An 18,190-nucleotide genomic window follows, 5' to 3' on the forward strand; every position below is an offset into this window, starting at 1 on the left:
AAGGATACCCATGGTATGAATATGTCTTTATTCTTATCCTCTCTTTCTCTCTAAATTGTAATTTACAACACCAATTCTTATTCCAGAATGTTGAATTATATGAAAGATAAATCAATTACTTGCTCAGCATGAGAACAGTCTAGGGAATATTAGGTAATCAGGCTATAGATTGAGCAAACATTGTCACATTGAAATATTGCATAAAGTATAAAACTAATTACAACTAATAACTGATTACAACTAATAACTGATTACAACTAATAACTGGTTACAACTAATAACTGATTACAACGTTGCCAGATATTGTTGGTTGATTGGTTCTACATCAGTCGACAGTTTTTCTCTCTCTGCCATTTCCAAGAATCGTCTGTTCTATCTTTCTGGCTTCATGACATTTTTCTAGAATGTGACCATTTTTTTTACCCAGGCCCGGCCTTTAGCCATTTGTTGGGAGGGAGACAGACAGATGGATTTCTTTCTTTCTTTCTTTTTTTTTTTTGTTCTTTTCTCTCTCTCTCTCTCTCTCTCTCTCTCTAAACCACTTTCAATTCTTTTTTACTAAATAAAAAAGGATTGCTGGATACTGGATAGCATTTTTTGCAATATTCGCCGTAGACAGCAGGCTCTACTTATTAAAATCCATTTTGTAACAATCTGAGTGTACCACGTGAGGTAGAGTTAGTGACTTACACAAGGCCACACAACATGATGGTTGTGTGTTCAAACCCATTTTCTCTCCACTGTGAGGGAAAGACCATTCCACTATGCCACGTAACGTGACGATTAAACTGCAACATGAATATTTCATCTGTTACTTTTGTGCTCTTTTCATTTGCAGTGGTGCATGTTATGTTGTGTTATGTTATTTATTTATTAATCTATTAAAAAAATTAATGAATTAATCTTCAACATATAATTTATTATTCAACTTTTCAAAAAATATCCTTGATGTCTATTCTTTAGCCTTGGTTTGTGTGTGATTGGTAATGCTAATAGAATAATGAAATATATCCCTGAATTAAACTAGTGTTCCTTCTAAGGATGTATTGCTCTTAAACTAACTTGCATTCTCTATTTTAACACATACCCTTTGTGTAACTTTTTCTTGGGCTTTCGTTAGCTAGATCTATAATCTTCTTTTGACAATTCCTACATCTGCCCTTTACAATTCCTTCATCTTTCTATCACAATTCCTTCATCCTTCTTTTCAATTCCTTCATCTTTCTTTGACAATTCCTACATCTTCTTGGGATGTTTACTGAAATGAATTTTGAGTGTCGCTAGCAACCAGTAATAATTTTAAAAAAAAGAGAGATAGTCCACGCAACAACTTAAGAAAAAAGTAGAAGATTTAGAGTAGCATGAGATTAAGTCATTATCAATGCTTTTTTGTTGTTGTGTATAAATATGTTTGTATCTGTACAGTATGTACATATTGTAATTACAAAATTTCTATTTGATATTTCATTCCTTGCCATATTGCCAAAGCTTGTATTCCTTACCTCGTATTAACCATCTCCTTACCAACCATAGGAAAATTACCTCGTATTAACACTGTCCTTACCAGCCATAGGAAAATTACCTCATATTAACCCTCTCCTTACCAACCATAGGAATATTGCCAAACTCGTTACGATACAGCCAACACTTTTCTCATTTCAATTTCTTTTCTTTTTGTACATCGCAACATTTTAAGAACCAAGCTTGGTATTGTTATAAAAATGTAATACAGCGTTGTAGTTGTAGACCTTGTTTTGTTATTTAAAAAATTGTGTACTGCAAGAAGTTGTTGCTCTTGTGTTTGAACAAAAAAACAAAACAAAAAAAAGTTTTGTGTTAGTTGGGTGTGAAGATTTGTGGAAAATTATGAGAATGGCTGGTAAGAAGGATTTAATGAAGACCTCGTTTTTAGAGGTCTTGTTATTGATCCTTGTGATATCATACAGGAAATAAGTTATCACTGGATTTGCTTCAAAGTAATGTGATCGTGTTTTAAAGGTGAATTCACAGAAGGAAATTAAAAAGCAAACTAAAGGCATCAACAAAACATTAGTTATGATACATTAATTACTCAGCAAACCAATTTAAACTATTTTTTTCTCTCATTTCAGCCACTTTTGGGTGTTGATTGCATTCTGTAGTCTTAACAATCTTGAGTATAAGACGGGTTTATCTTCCAATGAAATTCTATCCACCTCACCTAATGGAATTATATTTGACAACATACATGTGGAATTTGGGATTTTATCCAACAAAAAACTCGTAAAATGTCACCTTTCCATTTTTTTCTGTTGTCAACAAAGGTGACAATATATAGTTATATTTTTTTTTCTACAAAATGACAAGTTCTGCAATTAAATCAAAAGCAGACTGCAATAAAAAAAAACTGATTTCAATTTCATTGGAAGTGTAAAACCACTCTTCCTGAGGTCTGGATACACACCTTGTGTATTTGATCTTCTGATGGCATCTTATGTTCTAGTCTAAATATATGCTGCTTGTCAATAAAGATCATCCATCCTTGCTCTTTTACGTCCCGTAATCTTAAGAATCTGTCTATTCATTAATTATTAGTCCTGCGAAGGACTGGTTACATACACACTACCACTGGATCTGGAAGAGTAGGTGTGTGTTTGGGGTTCCTGACCTTCCATAGTGGGCAGGGAGGTCACTTACTGTGCCTTTCTCCCATAGTGGGCAGGGAGGTACTTACTGTATCTTCTATCCCCCTTTATCTTCTTTCCAACATGCTTTCTGTCTTTGTCTTGGAATGAGATTACGTGTACTTGGTTTTGTCCTGGGCCTGGCCAGATATCCTGGCTTAGAGGGAAACAGTCAAATGTATAGTTAGTTTTGGGATATATTTTTTTTTTCTTTAAATCATCTCTGTTATGCACTGTATTGTTTTATTTACATATTCTATATGATATGTAAATATTTTAGTGTGTTCCTCTTAGTTGGGACCTGTGCTTGTGTCTGAATTAGACTTTAAGGTGATCTCAAACTAAGTACTTCGATAGTGTGCTCTCGGAATCTACATCTGTTTCCTATTTGAACCAATTCCCCTTTGTCTTACCTTTTCTTAGTTGCTTTAATTGTACTACCTTTTCTTAGGTGCTTTAATTGTAATTCTAGAACTTTTTACTATCCCATTTTCTTCCTTTTTACTCGCTGATATGACCTTAATTTTGTTGCAAGCACCATATAACACTTAAAAACAAAAACAAACCTATAAATCAGAGGAAAAGTAGTGAAAATATTGTTATTGCATTATTTCTAAAGCATTTTTACGTGACATTTCATAGAAACGAGGGTGGAAATCAGGCATTTTGGGTTTATACAGATTTATTTTTTTTTAAATCTGGTTTACTGGGATAAAAATACAGATTTTTTTTGTTCATTCCATTTGGCAGGTCTGTTTGAGTTTGACGGTAGCCATCGTTATGTTATAGCCTGACACTGAAATTAAAAAGGACTGGCAGTTTGACGTCATTATTTGGTTTTTGCACCGCCTTGTGAGTTGTCGTTTGTAGAGCTCATGGAAACAAGTTATTTCATTGGTTGAACTATTGAATACAACTCACGATTTGTTTTCTTTTGTGGCAAAAAACTGGCATTTTGACGTCATTTTTTGGTCAGTGTTGGGCCATAACTTGACGAAGACCACGGTTTGAGTCTCTCTGACTTGGACGACTCTTTGAGAAATAAAAAGCTGTTTGTAGATTTACCTTATGCTGAAGTTGATTATTAGATTTTTAGAAAAAAAAAAAAAAAACTCTTCTAGGGATGCCAATGTTATGTAACATGTAATGTAGTTTTGAAGTTGATGATATTGGTAACGTATTCCATTTTTGATCCACTTCTTTCATTCATATGTTGATGTGTATTATATATGACTATTAAAAAAGAAACATCCCTTAAACGAATTTGTAATTATTTTGTGATAAAATATTGCCGTCATCGATCGAGTGACAAATAGAATGATCTCTTGAAGCTTGGAAATCTGGTTACATACAAGTGCATAATGTCTGAGGGAACAGACACAGCCAACTGGGAAGGCGGGCAGTTTTTTAAATCGCTACTTCTTTCTATGGTCTTTTCCCCTAAACTGTTGTCCCTTTCTCTGCAAATTTCTGTCCTTGTAAGGAAAAGGACGACTTTCTTTATGTCCAGGTTCTGGCTGGGGACCCGTGACTGAAGTAGTTGGAAGTGGATGACTATTTAAAGAAAGTTAGGCAGAATCTATCCTTCAGAAAAGTATGCAAATCTCACATTATAATGACTTGACTTAATCATCTTTGCTCCTTGCGGAACATAGGGTCTCTGCAAACGTTTTGTCACGTTACTGTAGAACGACCTTAAGTCTAAATGGGAAAGTAGCTTAAGGTGACCCTGCATTGTTCGTTTTCAAACCTGTTGTAAGGCAATCTTGTGTTATGTTCTTGGTCATCCAATGAAAAGTAGTCAATATGATACGATATATGTATAAACCTATGGCAGGTCGCAAATCATCACTTGCTATTCTTGATCGCCCAACGCAGGATAGATTGTGTGTGTAGCTTTAAGGGCCGGATAATAGCAAGGTATGGTGCAGATTACTGTGTTATGTGAATCGGACGTTTGAACGAGTGTCCAATAAACCATAATAGTATAGAAAAAGCTGATTTGTACTATGGAAGTTCAATCGATTTGTACTATGGAAGTTCAATCGTACGGGTGACCAACCAATCATATTATAGAGAAGGCTATGCTATGTCAGTTCGATTAAAAATAAGGCTAGGGCTATTGGTCAGTACTGACCCCCAGGCGCTAGCACCTGCGGGTCAGTACTGACTAATAGGTCATGGTGTCTATTGGTCAGTATTGAACAACAGGTGCCACTGCCCACAGACAACCTCTCTTCGGTCTGAGTGTACTCCGATGAACCAGGGATCTACCTACAGGTCAGAAGCTGATTGGATCGCACAAGACCAGGAATGTGATCAGATTATCCTTGGTTTCTTCTCGTATCGTCTCGTAAAAAAGGTAGAAAAAATACAACAGCAGCAATAACAAATATAAGAAAATTAAAACAAAACAAAATAAAAAAGCAATGTTTGATTCTAACTTTTATTTTATTTCATTCCAATTTTTGACCATCATCAACTGCCACCAGTCTACAGCAACATTTTGCCAAGGTCATCTGCACTCTCTCTCTTTCTCTATCTCTCTCTCTCTCTCGTCTTTCTCACACAGACACATACAACTCAAGATACATTTTTCTCACTCTATTCATAAACGCAGATGAAACACACAACAAGAGTTGCGCATGCGTACTCACAGCAGCTTGTAATAATATATATATTCTTTCAAAGAGAGTTTTTACTCTTCATTAAAATTAAAATCATTGCTAATGATAGTTACGTAAGTAAAATGAAATTCTCTTCTCTCTCTCTCTCTCACTCATCAATACCAACATTCCTATTACTATACAACATATATATGCCAAATAAATTACAAAGAAGCTAGACTTGAGACTATTGCATCTGAAGTTTTCAACTTAATCAAGAAGAAATTCAACAAGAACAAGAAAAGTCTACGCTATGTTTGTATATTGGATAATACGTGTAGTAAAACTAATTTTTAAAAGTCTGTGGGAAGAGTTTAATAATACAGAATTATTGTACAGTATGGTTTATATTACACCTGTCTTACCACTGAAAGAACACACACTCTCTCTCTCTCTTCTCTGTCATATTCTCAGCTGCATAACAGACGCATTCTGACATCATACTTGATGTTAATCTATTTCTACAAACGTTACATTTTCATCAATGAATATCTAAGGCTGTGACAGCAGTCACGTAACTCGTTTGATAGGAGAAGAAAAAAAAAAATAACATAATAAATTCAAAGTTACTATCAAAGTGACTTGGTGTATCCGTTACTGGAAATAAAAATCGATCAAATCAACCCCACTACCCCACCCCCTCGATCCATTTCTTTTATAAATGCATTGTCACTGTCATTCATCACCTGAAATGCTTACATTGCCACACATCAAAATTGAACCATGTTTCGAAACAAAAGTTCTCTGTGGTGACAACAGCCACAGGTGCCCACTTTGAATAATTTGATCACATGATGATATTTTAAAAAGTTGACTTTAATCCCAGTAACTCCATGAGGAGCAAAAGGAAATCCACCATTGATTCCCATCCACCTCTGACCAGGTTCCTTGTAAACAGCCTAATGTAGGAAATGATGTCCATTCTTGTACTTCTCCTTTCTATTTTCTATGTTTAATTTTTCGAAAATTCTCTTTCAAATTGGAAGAATTTGTACAACAATTTTGTAAAACCAGTCTTGTACAACCAATCTCGTATAACCAATCTATCTGTATTGAATATCAATCATTCTTTGCTGCTCTGATCTGACCTTTAAAATGAGGTAAGAATTCAAAACCACGTCTTCAATGGGAGCCACTATACAGGGATCAATGTAACAATCCTGCTGATCCAGGTGACTGTTGGAATTTGATGCAGTGCTATCATGTCATCAAACGATTAACACGCATTTATAAAATTTGAATGTCTCGGAAATCTAAATTCTAAAAAACGGTTACAGAGTCCCAGACAAGACATAATGTGTCGATCTAAGGGTGGATCCAAACGTTCAATAATTACACTTGGCTATGGATTGAACTGGAGCTCAGGAATCAATGGCTGTCTCTCCTCGATCTGTGTCAATGGAATGGAACTCTCATTCTATCAGTCAGAAATCAGAGATCTGTGTCAATGGAACTCTCATTCTATCAGTCAGAAATCAGAGATCTGTGTCAATGGAACTCTCATTCTATCACTCAGAAATCAGAGATCTGTGTCAATGGAACTCTCATTCTATCACTCAGAAATCAGTGAAAATATTTTATATATTATATAATACTTCCCCTTGCTGAACCGTAACTGTGGATATTTGACCATTTCCAGTAGCCGCTAAAATATATTGATAACAAATCTCACTAAATCCAATAATTCCTTCTTTATCATTCGATTTTATATCTTTTGGTTTTATGATATAATATAATACAATATGATATACTGTAACCATCATAATCATTATAGATAATCAATTCATCATAAACTAATAATACATTGGATCTCTTTCTTGGGTATCATAGAAGTCGTACACAAAGTATTACATAAAAATGGTATGAAGATAGTGATGCCAAAGGAAAAAAAATCCAAAATCCGATACAGTTTGTCAATATGTAAATAAAATAATAGAATATGGATGTGATTCAACTACGTGATAATTGCCCAAATCCAAAAATTGAAAACAACACAAATAGGAATACAGGGGATGAATAAAAATTTACTATTTTAAAAAACTTGCATCATGTCATGAGAGGCATAAATACGACATGAAAAACATTTATTAAATTTTATTCTTATGATGTGAAACAATTATCACATTTACTCCTGTCCTAGTTTACAAACATTTTTCTAAGTTTAAAACTAAAATTTGAACGGATGAACAAGAATAAATTTGGAAAATATTTATTTTTAAAAAAAAGAAAAAGAAAAATGCTTTTAATATTTGTATTGTAGAAAAGTCACCCAATGTGGCTCAAAGCATCTTCTAAAACTAAAACGTTTCCTTTCTGAAATGTGACTGGTCGTCTCAAAGTGGTATGATGTTGGGTTGAACCAGATGGAAAAAAAGTGGTTAAAAGTTAAAATGACTAGAAATGTAAGATTTTAGTGTTCGCTACTTAAACTCCTCCTCCTCCTCCCCCCCCCCCCCCCCCCCCCCGCCCCCAAGAAAAAAAAAAACAACAAAAAACCCCCCAAAAATCCCAACCCATCCATTGTCCTCATCACAGCTTTATCTTAAAGAAATCTTTGTATTTAAAAAAAAATATTTTTTTTACAGTACTTCCAATTTTTAGTATCTACACAACCCAACATAATATCATATTAAAGCAAAAAAGTCACAAATTCCTAAAAAGGTTAAAATAAACTCACAAAAATGAAATGAAATTTAAGATTTCCAAGTATTGAATTCAAGCTTGTTGAAGTAAAAAACTATGGATAGAGTACCGGTACCGTAGAAAATTATCCAAGTCATAGGTAGACAAAACAGAGTTGCTGATTGGCTGGGACTGGGACAAGTCATTTTCACAGGAATCTTTGTAATCTTGCACCGGACAGTTTGATTGATATAAATTAATGATTGCTTTACCGATCCATCATCCATCGTGTCACAACAACAAACAACCCACAGACAATGATAAGACATCCATTCCATCGTGTCACAACAACAAACAACCCACAGACAATGATAAGACATCCATTCCATCGTGTCACAACAACAAACAATGATAAGACGTATCACAAACCATGAAAGGGAATCCAGATCTGTGTATATATATATAGATGATATATGATAATATATAACATTTTATAACAGAACCAGGACAAATAAGTAGTGATGAATGACATTATGGAAGAAAATGCGTTTTATTCTTATCAGTTCTATAATGACTGTTTTGTTAATCTGCCCACATTACATAATCCAAACAATTTCTCTTTTCCCTTTTTGAAATTTCCTTGAAGACCCAGTAAGGCGGATGCATTGAATGAAAAACCGACTCTCTCCTGCCTAAATCTCAAAATTGGGCTGTTATCATAATCTGTTCCAATCATATTTATTAAGAAAGACAAAGCAGTAAAAAAAAACAACCCTCCAAAACCCCGAAACCTTTGTGATTATTTCTAATATCCCAAGTGCGACAAAACCTTTATCCAAGCGTACTTCAAGTACCTCAAAGTCAAAGCGACCATTTTATGAAAGTTTTGTTTGTTTGTTGCTTTAGGTCTCTTCCAACACAATTGAGGTTATATGAGAGACCGCTGAAACAAAAAAACAAGCAATCTAACAAAAATAGTACAAATGTAAATCAAAATCATAACCTAAAGATATCATAAGCTAAATTATAAATAACCAAGGACAAACAGGCAGAAGATTTACAGAAAAAAAAATATCCCCTGTCAAAAATACAATCACAAACCAAAGAAGCAGGATAGGCTAGTAAAGAGAAGAAGAAACGACATCACTATCAGATCGTACACCCATGCGAACATCATAGGTATATGATTCAAGGGTGATTTTATGAAAGAAATTTGGGGAATAAACAATCAGCAAATAATGATTGTATTCATCATTAGACACGACAAGCTCATTCAGACAACAACATTTCTTCATCAGGCAAATATCTTCAAATATTTAAAACTTTACAGATTTTAAAATTCATCACAATAGCCGTCACCAGATCTGCACATCTGGAATTTTACAGAAACAAATAAATTCATTAGAACTTGTTAGTGTTAGTGAATCCCTCATTGCAAACAAAGCAGTTATACTTTAACAAAAAAAAAAAGGGTTTTATCAATATTTGTGTAATCAATTTTCTTCACAAGGATGGAAAAAAAAATTGAAGAAATAAACTGGATGAAATGTCTGATCTTAATCCATAAATGTCAGCCTTTGATCCCGACCAACAACATTTGACTGAAACGTAAATCGAGTTACAAAAATCAAAATCAAACAAATTAAGCAGTTAATTATATAAGTCAGCAACACAAAACCTATTTAGAAACAAAACAAAAAAACAAAAAAGATTTTCTAAAACCCTTGTAATGGCACTATACTCGAAGTAGTGATGTCAATGTATGATGTGATATCAAAATGTATGAAGTGATGTCAAACGTATGATGTGATGTCAACGTATGATGGAAATGAATGGAAATGAACACATTTTTCTCTCAGCTTCACTGGAATACAAGGATCGAGATGACTTGGAACAAAATAATTTGTTTAAATTCGTCAAGATGAACACTACCGCTTCTCAAATAGGATAAAGAATGACAAAAATAAAAAGATAAATAAGTCAGAAAATAAACATTGAAAATACAACAACCTAACAAATGTCAAAAAATCCCCAAGACAAAACACACACACACAAATATAAAAACAAAATAAATAAAGAAAGAAAGACAGGATGAAAGAGAAAAAAAAAATGAAGGGAGAGGAAGGAAGGAAGAAGAAGAGGAAGAGGTAGAAGAATAAGAAGAAGAAGGACTTGGAGAAGAATTAAGTATAAGATAAAGAAAATGAGTTGAAAACATAGAGGGAGAAAAAGAATAATAATAAGAAGAGAAAATATTGAGTTGTATTTTAGTTTTTACTTTGGATAGGGCACGACTGTGGCAGGAAGAAGATAATGAAGAAGAAGTCCATGAATGAACAAGTTTTTGCTGATACTTCTTTTTATTTCATGAGAACAAGAAAAAACCCCAAACAAAACAGAAAAACCCAAATGACTACCAACACCAGAGGATATATCTTAATAATTATTCGTGTACATGATATATATGAAAATCAATGGACGATTCAGTGTGATTTACTGTTTGGATAATGATAAATATGGTGTTTATCGTCATGACAAATACAGTGAGGAAGGTCACGATGAAGAGGATGGAGACTGTGACAGGAGATGATGAAAATGTTTCATTCAATTTCACAAGACCCAATCACGGGACATAGAATATTTGTAACAATATTATGTATTAACAACAACAATAACAATAAAACCTGGGGGAAAAAAAGTAAGCAGAATAACAAGATATTGTCGTTGATAGTGACTGGACGTTGTAGGGGATTGAATCAAGAATAAGAGGTCAAAGGTTGGGGTCAGGGATTTTATTATGAAGGAAGGTCATGACTGAATGAAAGACTTCCTGTGTCATCGTCTGCCTTTCAGTCAAACTACTACATGTGTAGAACACGGGGGGAGATCCAGTGGAATGGTTCTGTGCGTGTATCATTTCAGTGTCAATCATCCCAAAATCTACCAGACTAGCCCTTTCCTCCTCTTACTTGTACAATTTAATACCTGGAATAATAGAAAAAAAAAGAAGATAAATAATTGAAAATTTCATCTTCTTCTTCTTCTTCTTCTTCGTCTTGTGGAAACCTCCAATATTGTCGAGGATCACTCCACAGTTTGTAGTGTTTTACATTTTAAACTTGCTAAAACTCTGCACATAATACTAAAACCACATAGATTAAAAAGTCACGTTGTGAACTCCAGCAATCGCGTGAAGGCATGTTGGCAACCGTTTTCATATGTGTAAGTGTAAAATATTTCTTAAAAATTCCAGTTTAAACATGGGCATTGTGCTCCACATTTACTCACACTTATTCTTACAGCACTCGAAATGGAACCCCATGTTCTAAAGTCCTAGGTTTGGGAGTTTTTGTCAAGACGGGGAGTAGTTTGATGGTCGTGGTGAGGATGATGCTGTGGCTATTTCAATTACAACTTGAAAGCTACAAGTAACCAAAAACTAGAGTTGAAACCACCCTTCGACAGAACTTTTTTACACAGAGAATTATTGAACGTTGGAACTCATTGCCAGTAAATGTCGTTGAAGCGCCGAGCGTCAATGCTTTCAAGAATAGATTAGATGCTGTGATGGAAAGTTATATGCATAGTGTAGAAGTGCCTCCCACCCAAAATAGCTATGATCAAAAGATCAGTAGAGAAAGTGTAGTGTAGGCTAGCCCCTTATCACAAGATCAGGTAGGGAAATGCATTAGATGAGTTGTGAACAAGACATTCAGTGGCAGAAAAGACTCGGCGACAGGCCAGACGCCTAATCAAGCGACGTCGATACCTTTTATTCTATTCTATTCTAAAAACTAAGAGACTGTGAGCTTTTCAAAAGTTTAGCTTGATGGCTTCCATACCTGTAATAGTTGGGCTTGAACGGCCCAGCCTTGTTCAGACCCAAGTATTTGGCCTGGTCATCTGTGAGTTCCGTCAAGTGTGCATCAAATGTAGGCAGATGTAGACTGGCCACGTATTCGTCTGATGAGGGAGGATGATGATAAATCATGAATAATAATGATGAAAATAATAATAATAATGAATAATAATGATGAAAATAATAATAATAATAATAACAATAATAATAATAATAAAAATAATAATAATAATAATAATTGAATAATACAGTAATAAATCAACATATTGCATAGCTTTCATTTGTCTTGTTAAAAACACGAAAATTGCTGTTTATTTTGCACATTTTCTCAATAAAATATACGATTTTTGATGATTTATTAAACTTTTGACTCATCCTTTTAATTCTGTTGGAGAAAAGTTCATGTCAAGTCCATGAGAAAATATCTGAATAAAACGAAAGAATGAAACTTTCATCTTGTTTGTTGTGACATTATCTTGACAAAGATTGGTAGTTTTGATAGGCAGAGTATTGTTTACAATTATTTTTTGAACACCTGTGTCAAATTCCAAATGAATCCAGATTCTAACCCACATTTTGAGTGCACTATAAGTTTGTTTATTTTTTTTTTTAGCTGGGCGGTAGGAGGATTAATGGTGGGCCACGTATGTCAAGAAGGATTTCGTGATCAAATCAATGACGTCAATTCAATCAACTCCTTTCTTGTCTCCTTAGGATATTTCAATGGTTAACTTTCCACACAGTTTTAGTAAAATTTCTATCTTCTACACGAAGGCTGCGACAATAATGGATTTGATTGGGAATTATAGCAAAAATATCAGTGAATTTTGATTCTACATAGAATGTGTAACTTAGGAAAAAAACATCCCAAAGTACAAATGAGCCGATGCTGTCATAACTTACCCATCTTCTTGGGAAGGAGATAGACATCTTGCTTGTATCTACCAGCTGGTGCGTTGAAAAGTTCAATTAAAGCTAGGGCCTAGAGGATTGAAAATTACATTTTTAAAAAATAGTGAATCAGTTGTAGTTGTATCATTAATTTGATATTCAGTCCAAGCTGGTATTGGGGATGTCGCTTAATTGGGAGAGACAATTTATTGGGACAATTCCTTGGGGAACGGAATTTTTTCCATATAAAAAGTCAAACCTTTTTCAATTCCCAGGTGCTTAATTGGGACAACCTGCCGCTCAATGGCTATGAAATTTAACAATGGCTGTCACCATAAAAGAGGTTTTTCATTGTCTTTAATCCTTAAAAAGATGGTTCATAAAATGCAAATTAATTTAACAGGACAGTCAACTGGGTGTGTGGTTGTGCCTTTCATCACAGACGTGTGAACAATAGAATTTATCTATATCCCTTGTCAGAGTCATCAACTGTCATGTTCATAGACATGGATCAATCAATGGCCACAATGATGCTAGGTTCGTAAACTGACCATTGGTGTAATGGGTAATGACTGATGGCTTCGTTTGTGGCTGTCACCAGCAAATGGTTTGTTTGTTTAATGAGACAAATGGGAAGACAATGCATTCTTGATCCATTGCTTACTTATGTAAAGGTGATGAGTGGCAAATTCGTTAATTGTTTTGTGCAGTTAGATTTGTCTCCCATTGTTAGAGGTAGATTAAGGAGTCGTCTTTCTTTCATTGAGACGTGATTACGACAAGATTTAAACAAAGATGAAGGCAGGCAGTAAAAAAAATATGGTAAATCTGAAAAAATAGCTCAATTTCATTAATTGGGATGATTTGTTGGGAACCAGGACATCCCAATAAACCAGCTTGGACTTGGACTGTGACTATCACAGACACGTAGACACCTCAACCATTTCCAATACACATCCATTCACAGACAGCATTGAGATCATTTGCAAGATTTTATTTTTATCATTTTCTCACAGACGAAAACTCCAGCAGGTCCTGGGACCAAAATTAAAATTAAAGGGAACTACGGTACAGACATAAAAGATATAGAAAACAGCCTACCACTGATCCGACCTGCTACCTCTCACACTCACACTGACAACAGACAGCCAAAGATGAGGTCGATGAGATTAAAAATGAAATAAAAATCCAAATAAAATACCTGCGTGGTGGCTGTGATAGAAACGACAAAGGATGGAACGGAAGAACAGCTTAGATTGACCAATCGTCCCTCTGCCAACATGATGATGCGTTTTCCGTCTGGCCAGATAATGTGATCCACCTGGGATCGAACCTTTTCCCACGTCAGTTCCGGTGTTCTCAGACTTGCCTGGAAGGGAGAAATAAACAAAAAACATTATTTACAAGAATCTAGGAATTTCCATTCTCATTCAAATTCTATTACCCAAAACAAAACAAAACAAATGGGAACAAAAGTACTGGACAAAATTGGAAGAAAAAAAGGGGGATAAATTAAAATATAAAGGAAGAAATAACTAAAAGGTTTTTATTCTAAAAATGGAATACTTGGTATCGTTTTGTTTTCATTTCGATAATCACATTTTGCCCAATCATATCTCGTCTAAACCTTAACAGAAATCTGATAATAAAGGCAGGAATTATTTCTACTCCTCCTGCCACAAAAAAAAAATTAAAAAAAAATTAACACAACCCCCCCCCCCCCCCCCCCCAAAAAAAAAACAAACACCGGAGCATAACTCTTATTTTTTGAGTCCATTAGGAGGATTGAAATGGATAGTAGAACCTGATAAAACGAAAAAACAAAAATACAAAATTACAATTGTAGTCATTTCAACTAATGAAAAAGCCTATACATTAGGTAGGAAAAAAAAAAAAGAGGGGGGGGGGGGGGGGGAACTATCTGTTCAATTAATTAAATCACTCAGACAGACGGAGAGACAGGTAAACAAACAGACAATAGATAGACAGGCAGAAAAAGATGAACCAACTTACTACATCAATTTCAGTGTTGGAGTGGCCCATGTTACAAACTATACAACCGTTCTTCAATCTATCCAGGTTTTGACGAGTAACCACATTCTTGTTTCCTGTACAGGTTATCAAGATGTCAATTTGCCTGACCACCTCGTCCAGCTTGACCACCCTGAAACCGTCCATGCTGGAGGAATGGATAGAAAAGTGACAGGCAGGGGATGAAGACGAGTCATAGTGAATAAATATCAATCTAAAAATTATTCCAAAATAAATAACCATCCTTAAAAAATAAAAAAATGAATAGGATCATTATAATTATATACAGTAGCTCATTTCCATGGATTTACCATGCTCAATGTGTTCCATATTGTATATTTATTTCCCCCAGAAGATTTTATGGAGTTATATTTTAATTTCATACAGTACTAGTTACCTGTTAGGTATTATATTTTTTTTTTTACTAACACTCTTCCAACATCAGTATTGCCTATAGCCAGATAATCATTCACTGGCACATATTAGTAAGAAAAACCCATTTTAAATATTCATAAATAGTCTCTTTTGGTACCTACTTAAAGTAAAAACTAGTCACTCTGGTAAATGGAACTGTTTTCCTGGCCCTTCTATACACAATGTACCTTGTTATGTAACGTAACGTAGTGGGTCTTATAAAATAAGTGAACTGGCAGTATTTTTGGTGCCGGGTAGTAATAGGGTCTGTTTTATTCACATTATATGTCTTGAGTCTAGTGTGATCTATCCATTAAGCTAAAGGACCTTCCTACTAAGACCTGGTGTAAATCAATATGATCTTATCCATTATTACCATGCTTGGAGGGCACAGATGGGGTCGATTTCCGTAACATTGACAATGGCTCCGAGACCTTTCAAGGCTTGACTGCAACCTTTGCCGACCTGTTGGAAACAAATGTCAATATTCACAATATATCCACAACATGTACAGAAACAAATGTCAATATTCACAATATATCCACAACATGTACAGAAACAAATGTCAATATTCACAATATATCCACAACATGTACAGAAACAAATGTCAATATTCACAATATATCCACAACATGTACAGAAACAAATGTCAATATTCACAATATATCCACAACATGTACAGCAATGTAAATGTAAGGAGGGCTTTTATTCTTACATTTGTGAAGAGTGGAGAAACAATTCCCACTAAATTACAAACAATTCCCACTAAATTACAAATGACAAACAATTCCCACTAAATTACAAATTACACAATATTATGTAAGACGACTTTTGAGTAAAACTATAGCAGTAAAATTCGTGTTTTTAAAAAGTTTCAAAATTTTAGTTTAAAGTCAATTCAGAAACAACTGAGGTCATTTACAATGAATAATAATTTTTTAAAAAGACACCTCTGTTTCACATCAATTCGTGAAAGGACAACTTTGGATAGAGATTTTTAACCTCTTTTTTGATGTGAGAGTCAAACCTAGAACCAATTCATTTACATAAAATGACTATGAATGATATCTGCATGTTCAAATCTTTAAAATCTTCAAAGCTTAATTTGTACTTATTGGTCTCATGGGGTGACAAAAGTTCGCATATCATTATCATTATTTATAGAAAAACGTGAAAACTATCTCAACTACAAAAGGTTTTATTTAATACAGACTAGTCTTTGTCTTTCACGATGACATTAATAAACAACAACAAAAACGACAACAATCCATCATTGTGATTGCCTTCTTGCTAACTGTTGGAAGATGATTGGTTAATTGATATTTCACAGAATTCAGTGTAAAATATAAAATCAAATCAATTACAAAGGAAAACAAAAAGCGAGAACACGACGGTGGCTTACCTCTCCGTAACCACAGATAAGGACTTGCTTGCCCCCAAACATGACATCTGTTGTACGTTTTAGTCTGTGGGAATGGAACATACATACAACAGGTTTAAACACCAGATCAAAACTGCAATTCACATAAAATAAAGTCCTAATCTTAATACTTAATACACATCTGATACCGTTTATTTTCTTCTGGTATTTCTTTTCTATCACATTGTGAAGCTCACTTGGGCCAACATGATCACAGTAAAGGATAATATAATACAAGTTATGTCATGGAATACAAGAAGATGAAATACTCACGCATCCAAGATGGATTCTCTACAGCTGTACAAGTTATCAAATTTGGTCTGGGAGGAGGAGGGAAAATAGACAGGCATCATGAGGATCATGTCACACAGTAAAATTATATGATATAAAACCCCCCCCCAAAAAACCCAGAAAAAAATACCAGTAAATGAATGTAAACAAAATAGTACAGAGACAGGTACGGTATGCAATTCAATGAAATGAGACCTGACAAAACTCAATTGGAGGCCTGGAGTTTGATTCCATTCAAGCCAAATGTCATTCCATCTCCTTGTTGTTTTACAGACAACTGTCACTGTAACGGATTCCTCACTTCAGCAGTTACAGTTACTGCTCTTTAATTGAAAACGGTTCAGTCTAGATTTGTAACTCAACTATGAATAAATTTTTACCTGAAATTAAGTCTCACCATTAAAATGTTAATGCACGTCCTGATAATTATTTTATCATTTAGGACTCACATATTTTATTGCTAGTACTTATTATCATTGCTTTTAAATAAAATAATTTCCATTCAAAAACTTTATTAACTCATTAACCACACAAATAACTGTGTAAAGAACATAGAGTAAAGGTTTTGCTGTTTAAATGAAATACCTGATTTATTTGGTGCTTATTTTCATCAGGATTATACGACAATCAATACTGTTACAATTTACCTTAGTGACGGAGTCGTTGACATTCATAGCCGGTACTGTTAGTTTCCCAGACTTGGAGAGCTGGTAAAGTCTGTGGACACCAGTGACACTTTCCTCTACAATTCCCTTCACCATATTGAACACAGCTGGGTAAGTCTTTAGAAGGAGGTGAGTGGCATCCCCTCCGTCATCAAGTATCTGGGTGGGTGGGTAGCAAAGGAAATGGCTTACAATTACAATATCTTTCTCATAAATTATACCATGTTGGCTTCGTTAAAAAACAAACACAGTGGCAGCTGGGTTAATACGTATATATCATCATCATCATCATCAAGTGCCAGGCCTGTTGCAGACATCGGCGATCATGTCCCTCCAACCATAACATAAATATATATACGACTGACAAAAAAAAAAAAAAAAAAAAAAAGAATGAGTTGAAAGAACAAAGGTGGATATAAAAGGCAATAAGAAAAAGGGAATAATTAAGAAAAGAGAAACAAGCAATCACCACCATCATCATCTCCATGAGTGACCAAGTCCTTCTTCCTTTAAAAAAAACCTTCTCCCCCCCCCCCCCCCCCCCTCTCTCTCTCTCTCTCTCTCTCTGCATCCCCAATGCTGCAACCATTTTCACCACAAGCCACCAATGAAATACCATTCAATAAAAATTCATTGGTTGCCCTTACCAGACATACCAACAGAAAGTT

The 18,190-nt window shown here is 34.6% G+C and overlaps 1 protein-coding gene across 11 annotated transcripts in view; it reads right to left on the reverse strand.

Moving 5' to 3' along the window:
* Window positions 1–5,095: 5,095 nt before the first annotated feature.
* Window positions 5,096–18,190, reverse strand: part of LOC144974690 (putative adenosylhomocysteinase 3) — a 256,230-nt gene continuing 243,135 nt past the window's right edge. For all 11 annotated transcript variants that reach the window (XM_078917827.1, XM_078917828.1, XM_078917824.1 and 8 more), the window contains 9 exons: window positions 17,505–17,681; window positions 16,840–16,886; window positions 16,549–16,612; window positions 15,523–15,611; window positions 14,715–14,880; window positions 13,903–14,070; window positions 12,714–12,792; window positions 11,794–11,914; window positions 5,096–10,936 (listed from right to left, as the gene is read on the reverse strand). In XM_078917827.1, the coding sequence (XP_078773953.1) occupies window positions 10,930–10,936; window positions 11,794–11,914; window positions 12,714–12,792; window positions 13,903–14,070; window positions 14,715–14,880; window positions 15,523–15,611; window positions 16,549–16,612; window positions 16,840–16,886; window positions 17,505–17,681 (918 nt within the window). In that variant the 3' untranslated portion in view covers window positions 5,096–10,929. The remainder of the gene's footprint in view (window positions 10,937–11,793; window positions 11,915–12,713; window positions 12,793–13,902; window positions 14,071–14,714; window positions 14,881–15,522; window positions 15,612–16,548; window positions 16,613–16,839; window positions 16,887–17,504; window positions 17,682–18,190) is intronic.

This window comes from Berghia stephanieae, chromosome 6 (assembly GCF_034508935.2).
Source record: "Berghia stephanieae isolate SIO BIC M18660-M18661 chromosome 6, UCSD_Bste_1.3, whole genome shotgun sequence".
NCBI classification, from domain to species: domain Eukaryota; kingdom Metazoa; phylum Mollusca; class Gastropoda; order Nudibranchia; family Aeolidiidae; genus Berghia; species Berghia stephanieae.